The sequence below is a fragment of the Lepisma saccharinum genome, chromosome 1 (assembly GCF_977018435.1).
Source record: "Lepisma saccharinum chromosome 1, izLepSacc3.1, whole genome shotgun sequence".
NCBI lineage: Eukaryota > Metazoa > Arthropoda > Insecta > Zygentoma > Lepismatidae > Lepisma > Lepisma saccharinum.
In genome coordinates, this window is record NC_139229.1 from 97,616,951 (window position 1) to 97,638,427 (window position 21,477).

At 38.3% G+C, this 21,477-nt stretch overlaps 1 protein-coding gene across 1 annotated transcript in view; it reads right to left on the minus strand.

Annotated features, from left to right (window-relative positions):
• Nucleotides 1-431: 431 nt before the first annotated feature.
• Nucleotides 432-21,477, minus strand: part of KLHL18 (Kelch like family member 18) — a 44,939-nt gene continuing 23,893 nt past the window's right edge. The window contains exons 7-10 of the mRNA XM_083134881.1: nucleotides 10,746-10,968; nucleotides 6,100-6,316; nucleotides 3,411-3,580; nucleotides 432-2,984 (exon numbers count right to left, since the gene is read on the minus strand). Coding sequence (XP_082991007.1) covers nucleotides 2,774-2,984; nucleotides 3,411-3,580; nucleotides 6,100-6,316; nucleotides 10,746-10,968 — 821 coding nt within the window. The 3' untranslated portion in view covers nucleotides 432-2,773. The remainder of the gene's footprint in view (nucleotides 2,985-3,410; nucleotides 3,581-6,099; nucleotides 6,317-10,745; nucleotides 10,969-21,477) is intronic.

Genomic DNA, 21,477 nt, shown 5'->3' on the forward strand with positions numbered 1-21,477 from the left:
TGCTGCTATAACAGTTTGGTTTTGGAGGACTAGGAGCGCACACATTGCAAAGAAAATTTATATAATTTTTGCATTTGGTTTGTTATGGGGCAGATGAATTGATTATGTAATGTATTTAAATATGTTATATATATATATATATATATATATATATATATATATATATATATAATATATATATATATATATATATATATATATATATATATTATATATATATATATATATATATATATATACATATATATATATATATAAATCAAAGAAGGTAAAAGGAAACACTCACCGGACAGTAGAAAAATTTTGAATTTTTCTACTGTCCGGTGAGTGTTTCCTTTTACCTTCTTTGATTTTTACTTAGCCCTTTTGGCCCTCCTTGCTTTTATCCATTATATATATATATATATATATACACACACACACACACACACACAAACACACACACACATATATCAATCAATGCAATAAAAGTAAAAGAGTGAGATAAAATGAGATTTTTCTTTCCCGACTGAACTTTCATCAAGGCTTTTGCCCCCCCCCCCTAATCAGAGGGTTTGCTCATGCCTATGTTTCTGAGAGTTCATTTCCAAGAGAGGTGTCACTTGTTGCTTCGGTCTGGATGCTCCCTTAGAGGAATGATTCAAACAGAAGATTTTCAAGAGCTAAAGAAATTCATTACTATTTTAAAAAAAATATAGAACACAATCTATTTCTAACAGGTATTCTAAATCACCTGCAAATACAGATCCAATTTTTAGACTAGGTAAAGATTAAGTCATTTGAAACTTAGTCAGTCTTACAATTAGTAAAAAACATCAATGTTTGCTCACTGCAATAAGTAAAATCTAATTTCCTACTTTAGATTTAGCTTTATATATGAATGCTCATGAATGTTTGTTACTTCCATTCTATAGAAGTAACAATTGCATCCTCTCTATAAAAGCACATGTGGAAATAAAACTACACATGTAGACAGAAACAAAGTGAAACCAATTATGTACAGGTCTCAAAAAAAGTTTTGCATATTATGATTGCATGCGATTTGAGTCCCGAGCAATTGTCAGCCGTGAAAATCCTCCTGTGAACAAGGCGCAATTGCTGGAGGCTGCCATTCAAGAGTGGGACAGGAGAAGTTTTCCTCAGGAGAAGTTGAATGCTCTTATCCTTAGCATGCCCCCTCGTGTTCAAGCATGCCTTCAGGCTCGAGGTGGCTATACACGGTATTGCACTGCCTTTCTTTTGTGTTTCGCATCCCACATTTTCAATCTTGTGCTTCTGGTGTGATTTTGTTTCTTCTGCATGGCTGCACTGTTTTCTGTCTGTATGTCTCCCCTGTACTCTTGAATATGATTCCATGTATCTAGTACAATAAAATGATCACAAACCCTGAATATGCAAAACTTTTTTTGAGCACTGTATTAATCTATTTTTCTCTTCCTCTACAGACTACCAAACCTTATGATTTTGTTGATACAATGAATTTATACTTTCTCATAATACACTGTAATGGGATGCATTGAAAGGAACATACGTTCCTTCCAGTACCTACAAACACAATATACATATCACAAATTATTTTTGGTTTTGTCCTACTGAACCTAACAGTATAAACAAATCATTTTGAATCTATAATAGTTATCCCATAATTACAAACGTGGGATTCATGACACTAACTCTGTGTGATATGTTCCATCTAAAGATACATTCCATACTGAACATATCACAGTAAAAAAAAGTGAACATATCACTCCATCAAACTCACATTTACATCTTCACATGTAGATGATCGTCCAAAGTTACATAATGCAAATATGAGTTTTTGTAAAAATTGATAAAACTTCTTGTGAGTGTGTTTAAGTGTTGTAGTTTTTGCATGTCAAGGTAAAATTAATTCAATTTGCTTAGGAAAGCTTTTATTTCGTCATTAACAAATTGTAATCAAAAAAAGTGTAAGTCACTAACACAACATCATATGCATGATTAAATTTGGGTTCCCTTTTAATGATTAAATTCTAATGGTACAAATTAATAAATTAGATTAATAGCTTCAAGCTAGTGGCAGAAACACTTCATATTTTAAAAAATTTACAAGTAGCATCACGTGTTAAAATTTCATATCTTTTGTGTTGCCACGTTTAAAAGTTATTTATCATTTGTACACTCCTGTTAACATAAAGTGGCACATATTTCAACTGTTAAACCCTATAAAATGTGCCACTTATATGAACAGGACTGTACGTTCTCTGTGGGTGTGCAGGATCTGGAAATTTCCTATTGTTTCTCTGGTTCTTGGGAAATTTCATCCAGAAATATCAGACACAATTAGTTCAGAAATTTCATCCAGAAATATCAGACACAATTAGTTCAGGGAGAAATAGTCATGTAATACTCAACAATTAGTTCAGGGAGATATAGTCATGTAATACTCGATGGGAAATTTTGATTTCCAAGGGAATCCCAAAAAAATTGGTTTCATGAGAATTTCCTGAATATCATGATTATTTTCTTTACCATCCTGACACATCCACGATAGCCACTAAGATTATTAAGAAAAATGTCTACATTTCCATCACATGGGTATGTAGGTTACCAGCATGACAAAACTATTAACAGAAAATCAATTAGCACTGGAGTACCTCCAGAGATAACATTCTTTAGCTCTAAAGAACAGAATTTCATAATCTAAACAATTAAGTGCAGTGGTAAGCATTTTATCACACTTTTCAAGCATAAACAACTTTATGCTTGCTTTGGGAACTTGAAAACCAAGTTCCTAGCAAATTGGAACCACTCCCACTCCAACGCCACCTTCATGTGCACACATTGATGCAACGAATGACCAAACGTCCTTGTCTGGGTTATAGACTTCAACTGTGGATAAATTCGACACCCCATCGTAGCCTCCTATAGCCCAAAGCTTCCCCATGTTTGCAACAAGAGCAACTCTACTTCTCATCACATTCATTGGAGCGACAAATTTCCACCTGCCAGAAAAAAACATAATGTCAACATATTTCTAACGAGATTTTTACCAGCACCAATAAAAAATTTACTTAACACCATGCGCTGAAAAGAATCAGTGACGTATTCTGAAAATGTTGCTTGGTTTACCCCAAAAATTATTTATTGTATATATTTATTACGTACCTCATATAGATTAATTAGTTATAATAGAAATAAAACACCAGTGAAACATTCTTTACATTCCAAACAGCCTACATATTAGCCACTTCCTTACAGGCTTGTTCACACTGAAAATGTTGCCTTAAAATGTTATTCATAAAAGTGTATAAATGCTGAATCATGCTTATATGTACAATCTACTTGTAATGGTAAGTAAGTCTCACGAAAAAGTTAGTAATTCATTTACATGTATTTACTTATTTAAATATAATATATTAATTACTTACTGACTAGTGATGGGGTCATACATTTCTACTGTTTGTAGGAAAGTAGAGCCATCATATCCACCACACACATAGAGTTTCCCATTGAGTGTTGCTACACCCAATCGACACCTTCTAGTTAGCATGGGTATCATTTGAGTCCACTGCCCAGAATGAGGATCATATTTCTCCACCTGTTAATTAAATATAAACATTGCTCAACAAACACTTCAATCACTGCAAAAGATCAAACTTTACATAAAGCATGAAAAAAAGAATCCATACCATATTAGGATTGGGACCCATAAATCAGTACTTTTTTATTGATTGATTGATTCATTCATTTGCTTTATTTTACTGCACTTTTCTTCCACTTTTGGCTAATTGCGAAGAAGGGAATGAAACTGATGAATAGACACTCACAAACTTCCATGCCCAGGCCGGGATTCGAACCCGGGAAGCACTTTTTCTATTATTGGCCAATAATATAAAGGGTTTCTATAAATTAGTTATACAAAAGTAACCGTTAATTGTGAAGAAAGTGAATGTGTAACAGAAATGGTTTATACATCAATGAATACAGCATATCTTCAAGTTTATTGCCGCAAGTTGTTAGTTTCAGATGCCGCCACTGGAGACATGAGCGTCTGTTTATCGTACACAAGTACCTACTTGGATTGGTTGTGGTGGTACGATTCCGTGGCCACCCTGTCGATGTTGCTGGGAAGAGGGGGAACAAACACATGTTCTTTAATGTAACCCCAGATAGAGAAATCCATGGGGTCCAATCAGGTGAATGAGGTAGCCATGGAATGGCGGCATCTGAAACTAACAACGTGCGACAATAAACTTGAAGATATGATGTATTCATTGATGTATAAACCTTTTCTGTTACACATTCACTTTCTTCACAATTAACAGTTACTTTTGTAAAACTAATTTATAGAAACCCTGTACATGTAGAAGTGGAGAGAGGTAGAAACATGTAGTGTAGTTGGACAGCATGTTCAATGCAATGATAGCACTTAAATATGAGTCTATAATTCTAGTTTTGCTCACCTAATGCTAGGGTGTAAGTGCCATATGAAACATGTTTGCACTGCTTTGTATCTCATATCTCATGAATAGCTGTAAGTGTGCAAATCTTACTTTTAATTTGTGTATTTTAGAAACTATGACAAAGTATCATGCAACAATGTTAAATGCGTGGTTTAAATTTTTAAAAACTCAAACATAAAACATGATATTGGCTTACTCCCCTATAATAATAATATGAGTAATATTATCATCATAGCTAAGGTAAGATAAAATTCCCTGTGCATATAGCATCCTGCCATAAAGGCACATTTAGAGGATGTGGGGGTAGGGTCACACACATTCTCGACCTTGGCCATTTTGGAGGTGATGTGATCAGCACACCATTCTCCAGTCGCCTTTACCCCCCCCCCCACCCCCAGGGTTACCCCATGTACCTATTGATTGGAGGCTGGATGAGCCCGAGCCACTTTATGCAGGGCACAAGGCCGGAAAAATTCAAACCTTAGATCAGCACCCTGGGTCTCCTGCATATTATTATCATAGGGGTCAATATACAAGGAGGCTTTTTTCATTGCAGATCAACATATAAAGAAATTAAGTAACGAGATTGGCACTGTAAAATCACTATTGAGTTTTCTTTTTCAAAATGAAGTAATCCGGCACATAATCCAACAGAAGAGATGAAGAACCTTTGCAGAAAAGAGGAAGATTTGAAAAGGGCTGGTGATATTTGGGTTCCATGATTGTAATTTGATAAGATCTTTCACAGTTGAGTTGTTTGATTCCAACAATGTAACATTACTGATAAGATGCATTATACAGCTGCTTCTCTTTGTTTTTTGTTAACCCATCCGCATACCATTTAAATGCCAAATTTTTTGCTATGAAATACCATTTAAATTTGGCCATCTCCCGTGATGGTTGCACAGCAAGACAAGATGTCAAATATTGTAAAAACTATCCAAGCAATTTATATGAAAATTTTGTATATTGAAGTGAAAGTACAGTAATAAGTATGTACATATGCAGTTTACTTAACAAATAAATAGAAACTCGCCTAATAGATAGTTCAGTTTCGTATACTCCTTAAAGCATTCCGGCATGTGTAGTAATACTTTGCACTCTTCCCCACTTTCACTACTTTCACTACTTCTTCACTTTCACTAACACAAAACGAATTGCTGTGTTCATCTCCACTTCCAAAATCCACATTTTCCTCATCATCACTATTGAAAAGCGACTATTCAATCACAGAATCTTCTACAACATCCTTATGCAACATGTTTGCAAAATGTAACAAATGAAGGTTTGTTTACATGAGAAATTACTAACCAAAACATGTTTGAAATGGTATGAAAAACTTAGCAGCACAAACATACATGTCATAGATTCGAAAGATCATAAAACCTCTGCCATCTATTGGCAGAAAAAGAAACTACATGATGAAAATCGGGAATCCGTCGATTTGACGACTAGGTATGCCGATGGGTAAAATTTATCCCATTGTTGTAACTGTAACATTATTCAAACTAAAAATAAATGTCTGAAGAAGGGAGCATTGCATTCTCCTGAAATGCTACATCAAAATGTGTTCTTACATGCTTGTACCTACCGTAAACTACAAGAGGAACAAATAAAATATAATAATAAATTAATTATAATTTAATCTACTTACCGAATCAAAAATAGACAACCCATCGTGACCACCTAAAGCATAAATGTGTCCTTCAAATGCCACTACACCTCCTGCACTACGATGTTTAGTCATACTTGTCACCATAGACCACTCATCTCTGTCTGGGTAGTAGCACTCTACGGTGTTAAGAGACGTAACACCATCGTAACCACCACACACATACAGTCGGTCATTGAGAGCTGCAGCACCAACTGCACTACAAGCAAGATGAAAGCATTATGAGCATGGTTACTTTAATATGAAAGTGTACCATATGAACCCGCCAGACTTATTTTTAAACGTTTGTGGGCCATTCCACAAAACATGGTCCTACTCCACGTAAATTACAAAATGAATCAATCTTGAAATTATTATTGTTTTCTAATTGCATCAAAGTTTAAATGTTTGTGAATGCCTATAATTTGCATATTTCACCAACAAAAAGTATTAGTATCTATAACTTAACACCAGGACCATTTCATCTCAAACATACATACATGTCACCTTTGAATTTCAAAATCAGCTGGAAAAAAATCACATGATACATGTACAATAATAAAATATTTTCCTTTTCTGTTGATTTGTTAGTGTTACAAGCTCACAAAGAAGACACTATTTGGTATAAAATTATGCAAGTTAAATAATGCAATATTGAAACCACTATAAATCAAAATAAAAAAAATGGTAGAGACTTAAGGTTTCCTTTGTTTGAAAGCTTGTTCAAAGTACTTCCAAAACCTTATTATGGAACATATTTATGAAACCCTCTTCAACTCTAAAATTAAGAATCAAAATACGAAAATTTGAAATTTTTTTCAAAGTTAAATTTTTCTTTCTTTTTTTTTTCTTTTGAAAAATTGAAGAACAACAGGACATAAGTTTTGCTGGGATAATAGAATAAGGGAACTGGACTAACTATTTGCAATGATATTTCTGCACTAACTTCTAACGTTATGTAGAAAATTCTTTGTAAAAAATTAAAAAATAATCCATTTTGACCTTTTTTCAGAAATCATTTTCTCAAAAACACTCATCTCAAATTTTCTGAAAATTGAACAATAGTCTTTGGTTACTGTACTTGCAGGAGGTGCAATCAGACCAGGCAATATTTTTGTTTTTAATCGGGGAGAATTATTTTAAAAATGTCCCCCATGTTCCATAATTTTTTGGCTGAATTGATTGAATTAGTGTTTTAAGTCCACTTTATGCACAGTAAGGCTAATCGGGACTGGACCTACAGATTTCCAGATTCTACAGATTTCCTGATAAGCAGCAGTCAGAAACAGTGTTGCCAGTGTAAAATATTTTACAGTAAAAACCCAAAACTTTTGCACTTCCAAGACAGTTAAGTAAGAAGAATTGTAAACAAAAAAAAGTAAATGAGAAACTAACAAAATTACGGACGGTTTTGTAGATACATAAAAATAAAGTATCATTGTAAAATTTACAAAGGGTAAAGTGAACACATTTCTCTTAGTAGGGGTAGTGTTCTAGCGTTAAAGAGAAAACCCATTGTATCACTTTGTCATATAACTAATTGAGGAAGTGAAAGAAACAATTGATTTTTGGTTGTCTGAAAAAACATCGTAACAGTTCACTTTCTGATACTAATAACAAAACTAATTCAAGAATAAAATGGCTTATGCGTGTGAATATAATTGAGGACTAAGGTTGCAGATATTCGCAAGAGTTCAACACATTTTCAAACTGTATTACAGCACACAAGGTAATAATATTTTGCAAGTTTAAAGGATTATTTGGAAGTACTTTAGAATACTGGAAACAGTTGTGGGAGTAAGTTTCAAGGTTGGACAAGCTAATAGCACAGTTAGAAGTTTCACTAAGTAGTATTTACTGGAGAAATTATGATTTCAAAAGTAGCTTATTCGGTGTTAGAAGCATTTAGGGATATTATTATTATGCTGAGAGCACTAAACCTGACCCACCTAGCAATTAGGGATCTTTTATTAATACCAAGAGACCTAAACCTAACCTGCCTAACCTAACATTGAAGTAATTTAGTGAACAATACTTTTGCGTACCACGCATGTGAAGTAAATGGCAGCAGAAGCCTCTACCCAAGACGAGCATGAATGAACGGCTGCTTGGAAGTGAAAAATTGATGTCAAGACAAGATGCAGTAAGTATTCACTAAAACTTTGAAGTATGTGTTAACAGACATAATAGAAACTGGACCATGTAAAATATGCTTGTGTACCATGATTAATTTTGAATTAAACCTTTGAGAAACTGAAGTTTCCAAAAGGACACACTAGTAACTAATCTGCAATGCAAAATTAACATACATCTAAAACCTATATGTTCAAAGAAGCTTGTATACAGCAAATTACTGAAGTTGTAACAATTAGTGTTATTGTAACTATTGTAATTATTATCAAAAGGCAGGAGCATATTCTAGTATTTCAGATGTTCTTCATTGGGACTCTTTGAGCAATTAGATGATTTTCCCCGAGATTTTCATGAGAATTTTAATTCTTTTCAAATTCCCTGAGATTTCCAGGTTTTCCCAGGTGTGTGGGAACCCTGAGCAGTATAGGACGGTCTGAGGAACTCATAGACTTTCAACGTGGTCAGGTGCCACTTGTGTAAGAAGTCTGTGCATGAGATTTCCACCCTCCTAAACATCCCTAGGTCCACTGTTTCCGATGTTAGTGAAGTGGAAACGTGAAGGGACGTGTACAATTGTCAAGTGTTGAAGAGGATCGTACAGCGTAATCGTCAATCATCCATCACCATCATCACACACGTAATTCCGAACTGCATCAGGATTTACTCCAAGTACCATGACTGTTCGGCAACTTGGTTTCCATGGCCGAGCAGCTGCCCATAAGCCAAACATCACACAGGCAAATGCCAAACGCCGCCTCAAGTGGTGCAAGGAGTGTCGAAACTGGACCATAGAACAGTGGAAAACCATTGTGTGGAGTGATGAATCACAGTACACAATGTGACGATCCGATGGTAGGGTAGGGTGTGGGTGTGGTGAATGCCTGGTGAACATCATCTACCAGCCTGTATATTGCCGACAGTGAAATTCGGGGGTGACGTGGTTACAGTGTGGTGATGTTTCTCCTGGAGGGGGCTAGGCTCCCTTGTTGCTTTACGTAGCAATGTCACGGCACAATCTTATGTTGACATTTTAACCACTTTCATGTTGCCTACCGTCGAAGACCAGTTCGGGGATGACCATTGTGTCTTTCAACATGAGCGAGCACCCGTCTAAACTGCAGGGCTTGTGGGAGGAGTGGTTTGACGACAACGTCGTCCCACTAATGGACTAGCCTGCGCAGAGTCCTGATTTGAATCCCACAGAACATCTCTGGGATGTTTTGGAACGCAGAGTTTGTGCTAGACCACACCGATACCTCTTCTCATTTCAGCACTCCACGAGGAATAGGCTGCCATTCCCCAGGAAACCTTCTGCCACCTGACTGAAAGTATGCATGTGAGAGTGAAGACTGTCATCAAGGCTAAGGGTGGGCCATCACCGTATTGACTACCAGTGTTCCCGATGGCGTATTTATAAACCCTAGAGTGCTGCAGAACCAAGTGGATATAACCCTTTCTTATTGGCTGTGTGCACCATCTTTACTTGTTTGTTTGTTTACAAGAAAAGGATAAAAAACCAGACTCGTAATTATTTAGTAATAAAGTTTGTAATAAAAGTGTCGAAATTATGTGAAGATTTTTTTTTTAAAAAAGTGTAAAAAATTCAATGCAATTGTTTTCTGGTGATAAAAATCAATATGAATTTTGAATATCTCTGAAAGTAGAAGTATAATATTGTTGAACCGGTTTAACAATATCAAGAACCTTTGAAAATGATATTGAAAATGCAATAAATTATGTAATAAACACTACGATAGACTGGGAAAACAACTAAAACTTCGAATTGAGATTGTTTTAAATAGGTAAAGTCATAAGAGTTTTGTTTTCCTGTCTTTCAAAACATTAATTACAAAAATATGCTAATAGGGGGTTTCTTGTCTTGTTGGGATCGATCTCTGAAATCTACACTGTAAATTTGAATCCTGCCATCTAGAATTTGTCTTACACCAATTATTTTGAAGAAACACTGGATAATGAAATGTATTAACTTCCGGAATGACAGCCAATCAGTAGTCACATATCGCTGAAGGTTCTGCAGCACTGTAGGGTTTGTAAATATGCTTCCTGATGGAGGGTGGCCTAAACTTGTACTTCATTTTCAAATGGGTATCCGGATACTTCTGATCACAGAGATCTTCTTCTACACCAGGAATAGGACCAACTATTCAGAACAGCAATTGATTGATTGATATGATTTATTTAATTCCCTCAGTAATTTAAGTACATAAAGGCTTAGTGGTGTGTACGTGTGTTGGCAAATTTGCTTGTAATTTTATCACTATCCTATAATACTTAAAGCAAGACTAATACCTTGAATCAACATTTGTAATAAAATCAAATTGAATAAAATCTCCTGATATTCATGCACAGTTCTCACACACACTGGCATAGCCCCTCCCAAAATTTTGGACCTCCATGAGATTACTTTGACCTCAGAAGCATCAGAAACTTTCACAGATTCAATTCAAACTGATACTTTCAACAGCATAAATGTTTACAACATATTCAGAAGTTACCTTCTCTTGCAATGCATGGAAGCTACCCTGTTCCAGATTCGCTTCTGAGGGTCGAAGACTTCTACAGTTGACAGGCGTTCAGTTCCATTATACCCGCCTATTGCATATAACTTATTCCTCATGACCGCCACTCCTACTCGGCTGCGTAGCATACTCATCGCCTCAGCCATCTGCCATCGACCAATGATTGGATCAAAAGCCTCTACAGTGCTCAGGGAATCACCTGCAAGAATACTTGGTATCATAACAGAAAAAAATGCAATATAATTGATGCTAGAGGTGCAATCATCAAATGTAGCCTACTCTAGAGATAAAATAGAAGTATAAGAATAATTCCAGGTATAATTGCTCAAATTTTGTGACTAAGTTCTTTCATGGTTTTAAATAGTTCTCCTTTATTGCAAGGATTCAATGATTGTTCAAAATATTAAAGTACGAAGAAAATGTATGCACATGAGGTGTCTTGTTGCCTTATTTACTGAACAGCCCTCGTATTTTTTTAAAGTTAGATGTTGTACTGATGAAATGCATGGTAAGACAAAAACAATGTTACATCATGTCTTAGCCAGAGATTAGCACTTTCACTTCTGGCTTCACAGTACATCACCCAAAAAATATTATAAGTAATAGCTAACACCTCAATACATGAAATAATGTGCAAAATACATACCCAATGCAGCCACAATAATTATTGCCATACCAACAGGAATTAGAGTATTTAGATGAATTGCTGTTGATCACTAGATCCCGGATAGTTACGCACTTTCCATATTGCATATGCTTTGATTGATTGATTGAGTTGGTGTTTTAAGTCCACTTCATGCACAGTAAGGCTAATCGGGACTAGACCTACAGTTTAAAGTGGGATCCGAACCACTGTGCCATGTGCCTCCACCGGGTCATATTGCATATGCAAATGAGTAGTGCAGATTAGACAGTTCTGCGCCCGAAAATGGGGCTCGGTGGGGCTCGCCAAACCTCAAAAACTCACTTTCTCTCCACGTTCTGCGCCTTATTTATTGCGCTGACGATGTTTCACAGCGTAGAAAACAGCACCAAAACATCAAAAACTCACTTTGATTATTTGGAGCTCACCAAAACCTCAAAAACTTATTTTTATTAATTGAGGTTCACCAAACCTCAAAAACTCTCATTTTCTCTCTATGTTCAACGCCTCATTTATTGCGCTGACACAACGTGATGAGTAAATAATGCAGTCTGTTATTCTTGAAGGATGAATGCACCTTATTGTAATTTTCCAAGCCCCGGTCAAATGTTTGTATATCGTGACCTTTGTAAACCTCTCTCTTGGGAACGATGTGCCACACACACGCGCGTGCACGCCTATATTGTGACGCAAACAAACAAACAAATAATATTTTTTTTAAGATTCCTGGCCCCTAACCCCACTTCCGGTTGCCATTTTGGATTTCCGAACATAGGTTCTATTCATATTTTTTCTCACATATAGGCGTACGTGATGAATCCGCAAACAGATTTTTCCTAAGTCTTACCGTTTCCAAGATAACCCCACTTCCGGTCGCCATTTTGGATTTCCGATCATAGCTTCTATTCATACTTTTTCTCACGTATAGGTGTACCTGATGAATCACCAAACAGATTTTTTGCTAAGTCATGAATTGGAGGGTTCTATGACAACCTATATTAATTCTCGTAAGAGAACAGAACGTGTCCTACGGGGCAAGTTAAGGGGCATGTGCATGGCCAAAGGGGAAGTTTCTTTGCGCGCTCAAGCATGATTTAATTTTATTATATTTTCAGATTGACCACAAAACAAGGTGTTGACAGGCAGTGTGTATATATATTGTAAGAAGATGTTTTATTATCAACCTCTACTTCTTGCAGTACATCCTGGACACAGCGTTGCAGGTTAACAAAGGATTTTTGGTTAGTATATATATTTTTTTTAAAACTGTTCGGTTACTTGCTTGTTCCTGACATCATACACAAAAGTTTTCTCCGCGATGAGGATGACGCTACACAGAGTGTCAGAGAAACGTTTCTCACGACGTTGCAACGTTTAGAAAGTCGTTAATTTTGTTTCTGTATTTTCCGTCGTTGGGTTTCCTCGTCATGTCGTTCGTCGCGAATCCGAAATCGTCACTGTTCCAGCAAGAAGAACAACGTTCCGAAAATTGATTGATCAACAGGCCGTTGAGTTTAGTTCGAGAAAAACGAGGTTTTCGGATTGTACCCAACCATGGAACTCAACGAGGGCGTGGTTTGGAAAATCGGAAAATCGAAAGTCACGTTCGAGGGTGACAACGTGAAAGTCAATTTGGGTGAGAAAAACAGCTGGAACAGGTATCCCGGCACGGTTGGACTGTGGGAACTCATCACCAAAAACGCAGCCAAGAGATTACACAGACGAAGATTACCAAAGTTACAAGGAAATTTTGATCATGACGGATGCCTTGTACCAAAACAACGACGCTACGCAGAATCGCGTCAAATCTAGCAGCGGCAAAAAATACAAGAACCTCATCAAGCCGATATGGAACCAGGTCAAAACAGGCAGCGGCGTCAAACTCTACAACAACCTGCCCAAAGAGTTTGTGTGGGTTGACGACGTGCGCAAGCTCATAGACAGGTTGTTGGTTATTGCAGGAGAGGAGAATGCAGGCAACAGCAACTTTCGCAACAAGAAGGTAGGAATTGTGGACATGGTTAGCTCCAAGCTTGCCAACTTCATTGTGAATGACGACAAAGGCATAGGGTACCTCATCAAAATCATCAACACCCTACCTCCGAAATTTTGGAACATGGCCGAAGGTCGAGGTCTCGTGAACGACATCATCAACAAGCTACCCTTCAAGATGCACTTGCCAGGTTACCAGTACCGCGGCCCCGGTACCAAACTCGAACAGCGACTAAAGAGAAGCGACAAGGGTGTGAATCCCCTGGATGCTGCATGCAAGAATCACAATATTGCCTACAATACCAATACCGATCTCGATGTACGTCATGATGCTGACAGAAAATTAGAGCACGCAGCTTTCGGGAGACTCGTCAGCAGAGACGTCTCGCTGGGCGAACGGGTCGCCGCATTAGGTACGACCATCGCCATGAACACAAAACAAAAAAAATTGGGGTGGGGTCTATAAATAACAACCTACCCGAACTGCTCTGTAAAAAAAATGATCAAGATATGATCACCAAATCCTCTGACGGCATCCCAGGGAGTCACAAGCAGACAGGTATTATCGCTACGTTCAAACCAAACTCTGAGTTCATGGAGCCAATTATCTACACACCCTCCCCACCGATATACTTTCCTGCATCTCGTAATCGCATAGACAACATAGAATTAGCAGTAACAAACAAGAAGAGGGAGGTAGTTGATTTTGCAGGAGCCGCGACCACTGCCGTCGTGGAGATTAACATATAATAAATAGCCATCATGGAACAAATCGAAAGTTACGAGTTGCAGTCCTTCCCTCCCAACCGTCGCACGTTTGCCAACCTTAACAAAGCGAATCGAGAGATAGAATACGATGTGGACGTCGGGGATGGATTCATTCACCCTCACAGAGCTGATTTGTACGTCAAGTTTGATGTAGTAAAAAGAAACAACAGCGAAGCATTTCTTGCCAACGCAAACCTAAGACTCGTAGATAATTTTGTGCCGTACCTATTCTCGCAGGTGGAAGTTAGAAAGCACGGCACCGTCATCGATAGGGTTGACTACCCCGGGATTACCTCGACTGCCGTGGGAACACTAAAACTCTCCAAGACCGATGCAGCATACTACCAGGCAGGGGGATTCGATGCCTTGCCTGCCGACACTCTGTGTAGCGTCATCCTCATCGCGGAGAAAACTTTTGTGTATGATGTCAGGAACAAGCAAGTAACCGAACAGTTTTAAAAAAAATATATATACTAACCAAAAATCCTTTGTTAACCTGCAACGCTGTGTCCAGGATGTACTGCAAGAAGTAGAGGTTGATAATAAAACATCTTCTTACAATATATATACACACTGCCTGTCAACACCTTGTTTTGTGGTCAATCTGAAAATATAATAAAATTAAATCATGCTTGAGCGCGCAAAGAAACTTCCCCTTTGGCCATGCACATGCCCCTTAACTTGCCCCGTAGGACACGTTCTGTTCTCTTACGAGAATTAATATAGGTTGTCATAGAACCCTCCAATTCATGACTTAGCAAAAAATCTGTTTGGTGATTCATCAGGTACACCTATACGTGAGAAAAAGTATGAATAGAAGCTATGATCGGAAATCCAAAATGGCGACCGGAAGTGGGGTTATCTTGGAAACGGTAAGACTTAGGAAAAATCTGTTTGCGGATTCATCACGTACGCCTATATGTGAGAAAAAATATGAATAGAACCTATGTTCGGAAATCCAAAATGGCAACCGGAAGTGGGGTTAGGGGCCAGGAATCTTAAAAAAAATATTATTTGTTTGTTTGTTTGCGTCACAATATAGGCGTGCACGCGCGTGTGTGTGGCACATCGTTCCCGAGAGAGATGTTTACAAAGGTCACGATATACAAACATTTGACCGGGGCTTGGAAAATTACAATAAGGTGCATTCATCCTTCAAGAATAACAGACTGCATTATTTACTCATCACGTTGTGTCAGCGCAATAAATGAGGCGTTGAACATAGAGAGAAAATGAGAGTTTTTGAGGTTTGGTGAACCTCAATTAATAAAAATAAGTTTTTGAGGTTTTGGTGAGCTCCAAATAATCAAAGTGAGTTTTTGATGTTTTGGTGCTGTTTTCTACGCTGTGAAACATCGTCAGCGCAATAAATAAGGCGCAGAACGTGGAGAGAAAGTGAGTTTTTGAGGTTTGGCGAGCCCCACCGAGCCCCATTTTCGGGCGCAGAACTGTCTAATCTGCACTACTCAAATGCATATATGAATCATATATATATATATATATAAACTTCTTGCATATTTTAGAGTTCACAACCACTACTAAAATTATATTTTATGTCTCTGCATTGGGTGTATTTCCTTCTTATTAAAATAACTATTTCCTTCCATCACTGATGTTAATTTTTCGTTCTTTTGTTGTTCTCGCGGGAACACTCAGCAACTACTCTTTTTGAAAGAGAATGCAATGGAGAGTCGATACATGATCTTGAAGATGACGTGTCAGATACTGTTGCCTTAAAATATTATCCAATTGAAGTGTCAGGTGAAAAAAACTGGTAAGTCAACATTCATAAAAATGAAATTTTAATTGCAAAACGTTGCTGAACATGTCAATGAAAATGAACAAAAAAACAGTCCCACACAGTATTCACATGGCAGGAAATGACACCACTACCTCCCCTGACCTTTCAATTGTATCTTGTGAATTAGTTTTTCTGAGTATAAAATATTCTTTCCAAAAACAGGAGTAGTTTCAAGAAAACTTGAGTGCAATCCTGATTTGAAAGAAATTTCTTTTTTTTTTCATTCATAAAACAGCAGTGTAAACAAGTGTGTGTGGAGGAATTCATAACTGCAACTTTTACATATATATTACATTTTAAATCCTATGAGCTGAAAAAAGAACAAATATCTGCAAACATGTTGTGTTTTTTGCAGTAACTTAAAGGAAATAGGTAAAAGAGGTAAGATGTTTTTTCTAACGTTCATATTTTATACTCCCTCTGTCCCATAATTATAGTCCGGTACGCCCAAATGGAAGTACAGGAATTACAGACGAAGAGGCAGATGGAAAGCACACGCATGAGGAGAAGCATAGTAGATCAGTCTTCAAGATTGTGAAGAGGAACAATGTGACCTTATCGCAACGAGCAACAAATACCGCCCAGACGATTACCAAAAGGGGGTTGCAACACACCGGTGTGGCACTCTATGCAAACCGGTCTAGCAAGGCATGCTGCAAATCATTAGTAGAGCACTCCTTCAGTGAGTACGTGTGAGAAGAACAGCCATGAACACACAACCCATGATAGGAAGCGACAGGGGTAGCAAGAACCTCACGGACAGTGAACGACAGGCAGTGTACGAGTTTGTGTTGGAAAACAGTATGGCTGGTGTAGTGAAGAAAGGTGCCATGACAAGTGCGGCAGAGAAATTTCATGTTATGAGGACAGCATGTTGCATTTGGCAACAGGGGCGGCAATCGTTGAAAAATGGGGCCATTTGTGCTGCGGTTGCATCTCGGATGAAAGGCACAGTCGCACCAAAGAAGAAGGATCTCGCCCTACAATGACTAAAGCACCTACCGCTGCGAAAGCGGCAGAATATTCGTTCAATGGCAGTGGCGCTAAACGTTGCTAAGAGTACCCTACACAGGCGTGTGAAGGCAGGCGAGATCAGAGTGCATACGAATGCACTGAAGCCATTATTGACAGATAGCAACAAGACGGAACGTCTAAAATTTGCCTTGTCAATGCTGGATCCTACTACAGTTGCTTGTCCTGAAAGCGGAAATCCGAAGTTCAACATGATGATGAAGACAGTTCATGTGGATGAAAAATGGTTCTACCTGATTAAGGACGGTCAGAAATTGTACTTACTGCCCAACGAACCAGACCCGCAGCGAACATGTAAAAGCAAATCGTTTATTCACAAGATCATGTTTCTGGCTGCCGTCGCCCCGCCTCATTGGGATCGTGGTCACAAGCAGTGGTTTAATGTTAAGTTAGGCATTTGGCCGTTCGTCAGCAAGGAACCTGCCAAGAGGAACGGCAGGAATCATCCTGCTGGTACACTGGCGAACTTTAAAAAAAGGTCTCGCTCCTCTTAGTTATAATGGAAGGTAGTTGGAAACACTTCATTACTCCTGTATTGGATAAGAAAGTGGGGGAAGGCAGTTGTAGACAAGGCCATCACTACCTTATGCGCACGTAAACTTGTTTCCGGAAAGCTTTCTGTTGGAGTCTTGTCAGGCATGATCTGCGCAGTTTGTGGAAGATTTTTGTGTTCCTACCCCCCCCCCCCTTTCTCTGTGTATGTGTGTGTGCGTGCACACCGACACCCGTTTCTTTTTAAGTTTGGCGTATTTTTATTGCATCGACTAATTGCTGTTATGGCTGGGAATGAACCAGGTTAGCAATGGGCAAATAAAAAAGTATAAAAAATACCAAAATTCCTGGCATGAGTAGTTAGTAGTAGTAAAGGTTAGGTAGCAATGTACCATGAAGGCACATTTAGGGGATGTGGTAGTAGAGCACTGCATATTCTCGAGCTCGGCCATTTTGGAGGTGATACGATGAGCACCACGCTCCAGCCACCTTTTTTTCGCCAGGGTTGTAGTAGAAATGAAAAAATAGAAATGTTTTGCATTCTGCATATGTGACAGTATTCTTTGGATACTGTCCCTGAAATATCTGTTAACATCCTAACCCGCAGTTTTTTTGAGGATCAACTAGTTGAAGGCCATGAGTGGTTCCTGAGAAGTAATGAACATATCACAGAAAGTGCACTAGTTTAGCTCACGTTTCTTGGGGGGAGGGGGAGAATGATATACAAATTTATTCTATGAATGCTTACGTCATTGTGACAATGGAGTACCATTTGCAGACTAATGAGGATTTGGCGTCTAGCCACAATTATAATGGTCTGTGAAGTTTGGGCTGTGTCCTACGTTTGTGATTGTCTTTCACAAATTTCGTCTTAACACACCTTTCATCCTTATCTATGTGATTACTCAAAAGTGGAAGAAAAGCGAAGTAAAATAAATAAATCAATTCGTCATTGTGTCCCTGCGTTTTTCAATATTTCTTCCTGCACGAAAATTAATGTTTCACCGATGTAATGCATGAATATAGTCACGTGAATTATTATTTTCCGTCATCATAGTGTGCTTAATCATTCCTTAAAGCATAGACTTCAATGCTGTTGTCCTTAGTGTAAACGATCTTAACTGTGTGGAAGTTTTTATGTAGGCAAAAAAATGGTTAAGAGTAAATCCCAATTGATTGTTAGAAATTTAAAATATTATAACTCTGACGTGATGCATATTAACTGTTCTTAGTTCACTGTCAAGGAATGGTTTCTCCTAGCTAAAAAGGATTCCGGCTAGAGTGGTTAACACAGCTTGCTTAAACACCACCTTGGCATTGTGTTCGTTCGGTGTTCATTGTGACTGGCCCTTCATCAATTTCATAATTTCATCGCTCATCCTCATCGTCGCATTTAGCCAAAAGTGGCAGAAAAGCGAAGTAAAATAAACCAAATCAAACAAGTAATTACTTTGTTGACACTGCAGTTTTTTTCGCAGTGTGTAGCTGTCTTAGGGTCGTATGTTCGAATTAACTGACCTCAAAATAGACGAAGAGTGAACGATTAATGGAAATGGGGATGCACATTTCTATTACTTTAGTAAGCGTTCAGTCGTAAATCATGTGGACACAGTGTGATTTTCGTGCAAGGAAGGGTTCCTGGGACATCAACTAGGTCGACGTTTACTTATAACATTACGAGGGTATGGATTTCTCTCAACAAGTGCAACTAATGTTTATGGTCATGGAAATTATTTATACAATTTGTTTGAGTAACGTCGTTTTCTACCTCTTCAAATTAATGGTGACTGGAGATAAAAAGACACACGTGGCAGATTGTAACGTGCTTTGAAGACAGAGGTCTTAAGTTTGAACCATGATTAAGGCATGTTTGCCCCATCACACCCATGTTATCAATCATTCTCATCGCCACGGATTAACCAAGAGGCAAAAAGGCAACGTAATATATCCTAAATAGAAAAAAATACAGAAAAGGGGCAAGGAAATGCACATATCGTGTCTAGTCGAGGTTGTGTGTTGCAAGATGGAAATGTGTAACTATTATCGCAAGAGCACGTTCAATAATATTAGGGCAGAACCATATATAACACAATACAGGTGAAATTGTTGTAGGTTGACGTGAACTGTTAATCTGCCTAAACTCTTAAAATACTCTAATATCAGGTTGGTTTTTTGTTCCACTTATTATTTCAATTTTGAGGGTCTTCATGACCAAGTGCTTTGCATACTGCTCTATGAAACCAAAGACCCTATGTTCGATTGATTGATTGATTTGCTTTATTTTAGTTCGCTTCTTGTGCCACTTTTGGCTAAGTTGCAAATATGGGGGAGGCCTCGCCGATGGCGCAGTGGTAGCATCGACACCTTGTGAACAAGGGTTCCCGCGTTCGATACCCGGTGGAGGCACATAGTGGTTCGGATCCCACTTTAAACTGTAAGTCCAGTCCCGATTAGCCTTACTGTGCATAAAGTGGACTCAAACACAAACTCAATCAAATATGGGGATTAGTGACGATATGATGAAATTGATGAATGGACACTCACAAATCCAAGCCAAGGCCAGGATTCGAATGCGGGATGCCTGGCGTTGAAGCGTGATGTGGTAACCACTCTGCCACTGGGGCCGGAATCTATTTTCGAAGCGTGGGTAATATTTAAGAGCTTATTGTGTTCGTTCATTTTTTCTGGTCACTCTAACATTCGTCCTTATCATTGAAAGTAAACAAGAGGGATATAATATGTTCGTAAAAATAACAAAGTTACCACATATGCTTGTCACGTGCCGAAAGAAACTACCTTCTTTGCTCGTTTTCTTTTTATATTTGTTTTAGAGCTAATGACAAAAGAGAGAAAAGAAACGAAAAAATGATGAACCTATTTTCATTCATGAAGGAAATAAATCGCCAGCTCAGAAACTGATCTCTAGAAAGCTCAAAATGGACAACAAATATTTCTTCCGAGGCTGAATGATCACAGAAAGAAACGCTGTGATAATTCCTTGATGACTCATGGTTAACATTGCTCTTCTGTGTGATGTTCAAGACTGACAACTGTGCAGCTCTTCCTTATCTTGCATAGAGTTTCGGCATTGATGCTGGAGTGTTTCCAATTCAATATCAGTTTTTTTTGTTGCTTCCAATCTAACTGAGAGGAGGGAGACCTTTTTTTTAAAGTTCGCCAGTGTACAATGGTCACCAAACCATTAACTGTTACCAAAGATGTTTACCGGGACATGCTCATCAACAAGTTAATCCCAGCAATAGATGCACAATGGCCTCGTGGACTGCATGCAGGGAGAATCCAGGTGTCCGTTCCGCAGGACAATGCACGTCCGCATATCGTTCCCAATAACCGCACCTGGATGGATGCTGCAGCGGCTAGTGGAATCACTTTGGATCTTGTATGGCAAGCACCAAACAGTCCGGACATGAATGTTTTAGATCTGGGGTACTTCTGGGCAATTCAGTCTCTCCAGCATCAGGCAGCTCCACAAACTATTGATGAGTTGATCGCCGCTGTTGAAACATCTTTCTCTGATCTGACACGCGACAAGCTCAACAACGTCTTTCTCACTTTGCAGTCCTGTCTCATTGAAATTATGCACGTCCAAGGTGGGAACAACTACAGGATTCCCCATATGTAAAAAGCACACTTGAACCGCCGCAATATCCTGCCATCTCGCTTGGAGTGTCCTCGGAACATTTACGACGAGGCTACAGCAGCACTAGATCTAGCTCGTTGATGGTATGACAACCTTCCTGGACCAACAATCTCTTTCGTCTTGATGTTTTATTTTGTCGAACTTCTTGGTCACTTTGTATTGATACTGGATTGATTACTTTATATTTACGTTCTTTTGGATACTTGATCAGCCAATTTGTAGTGATCCTTGAGTAATAAAGTTGTATGACTCATTCCCGTTTCATTTTCTTCTTCTGTATACACCAATGCCACAGTTTGAATATCGGGCAATTATTACG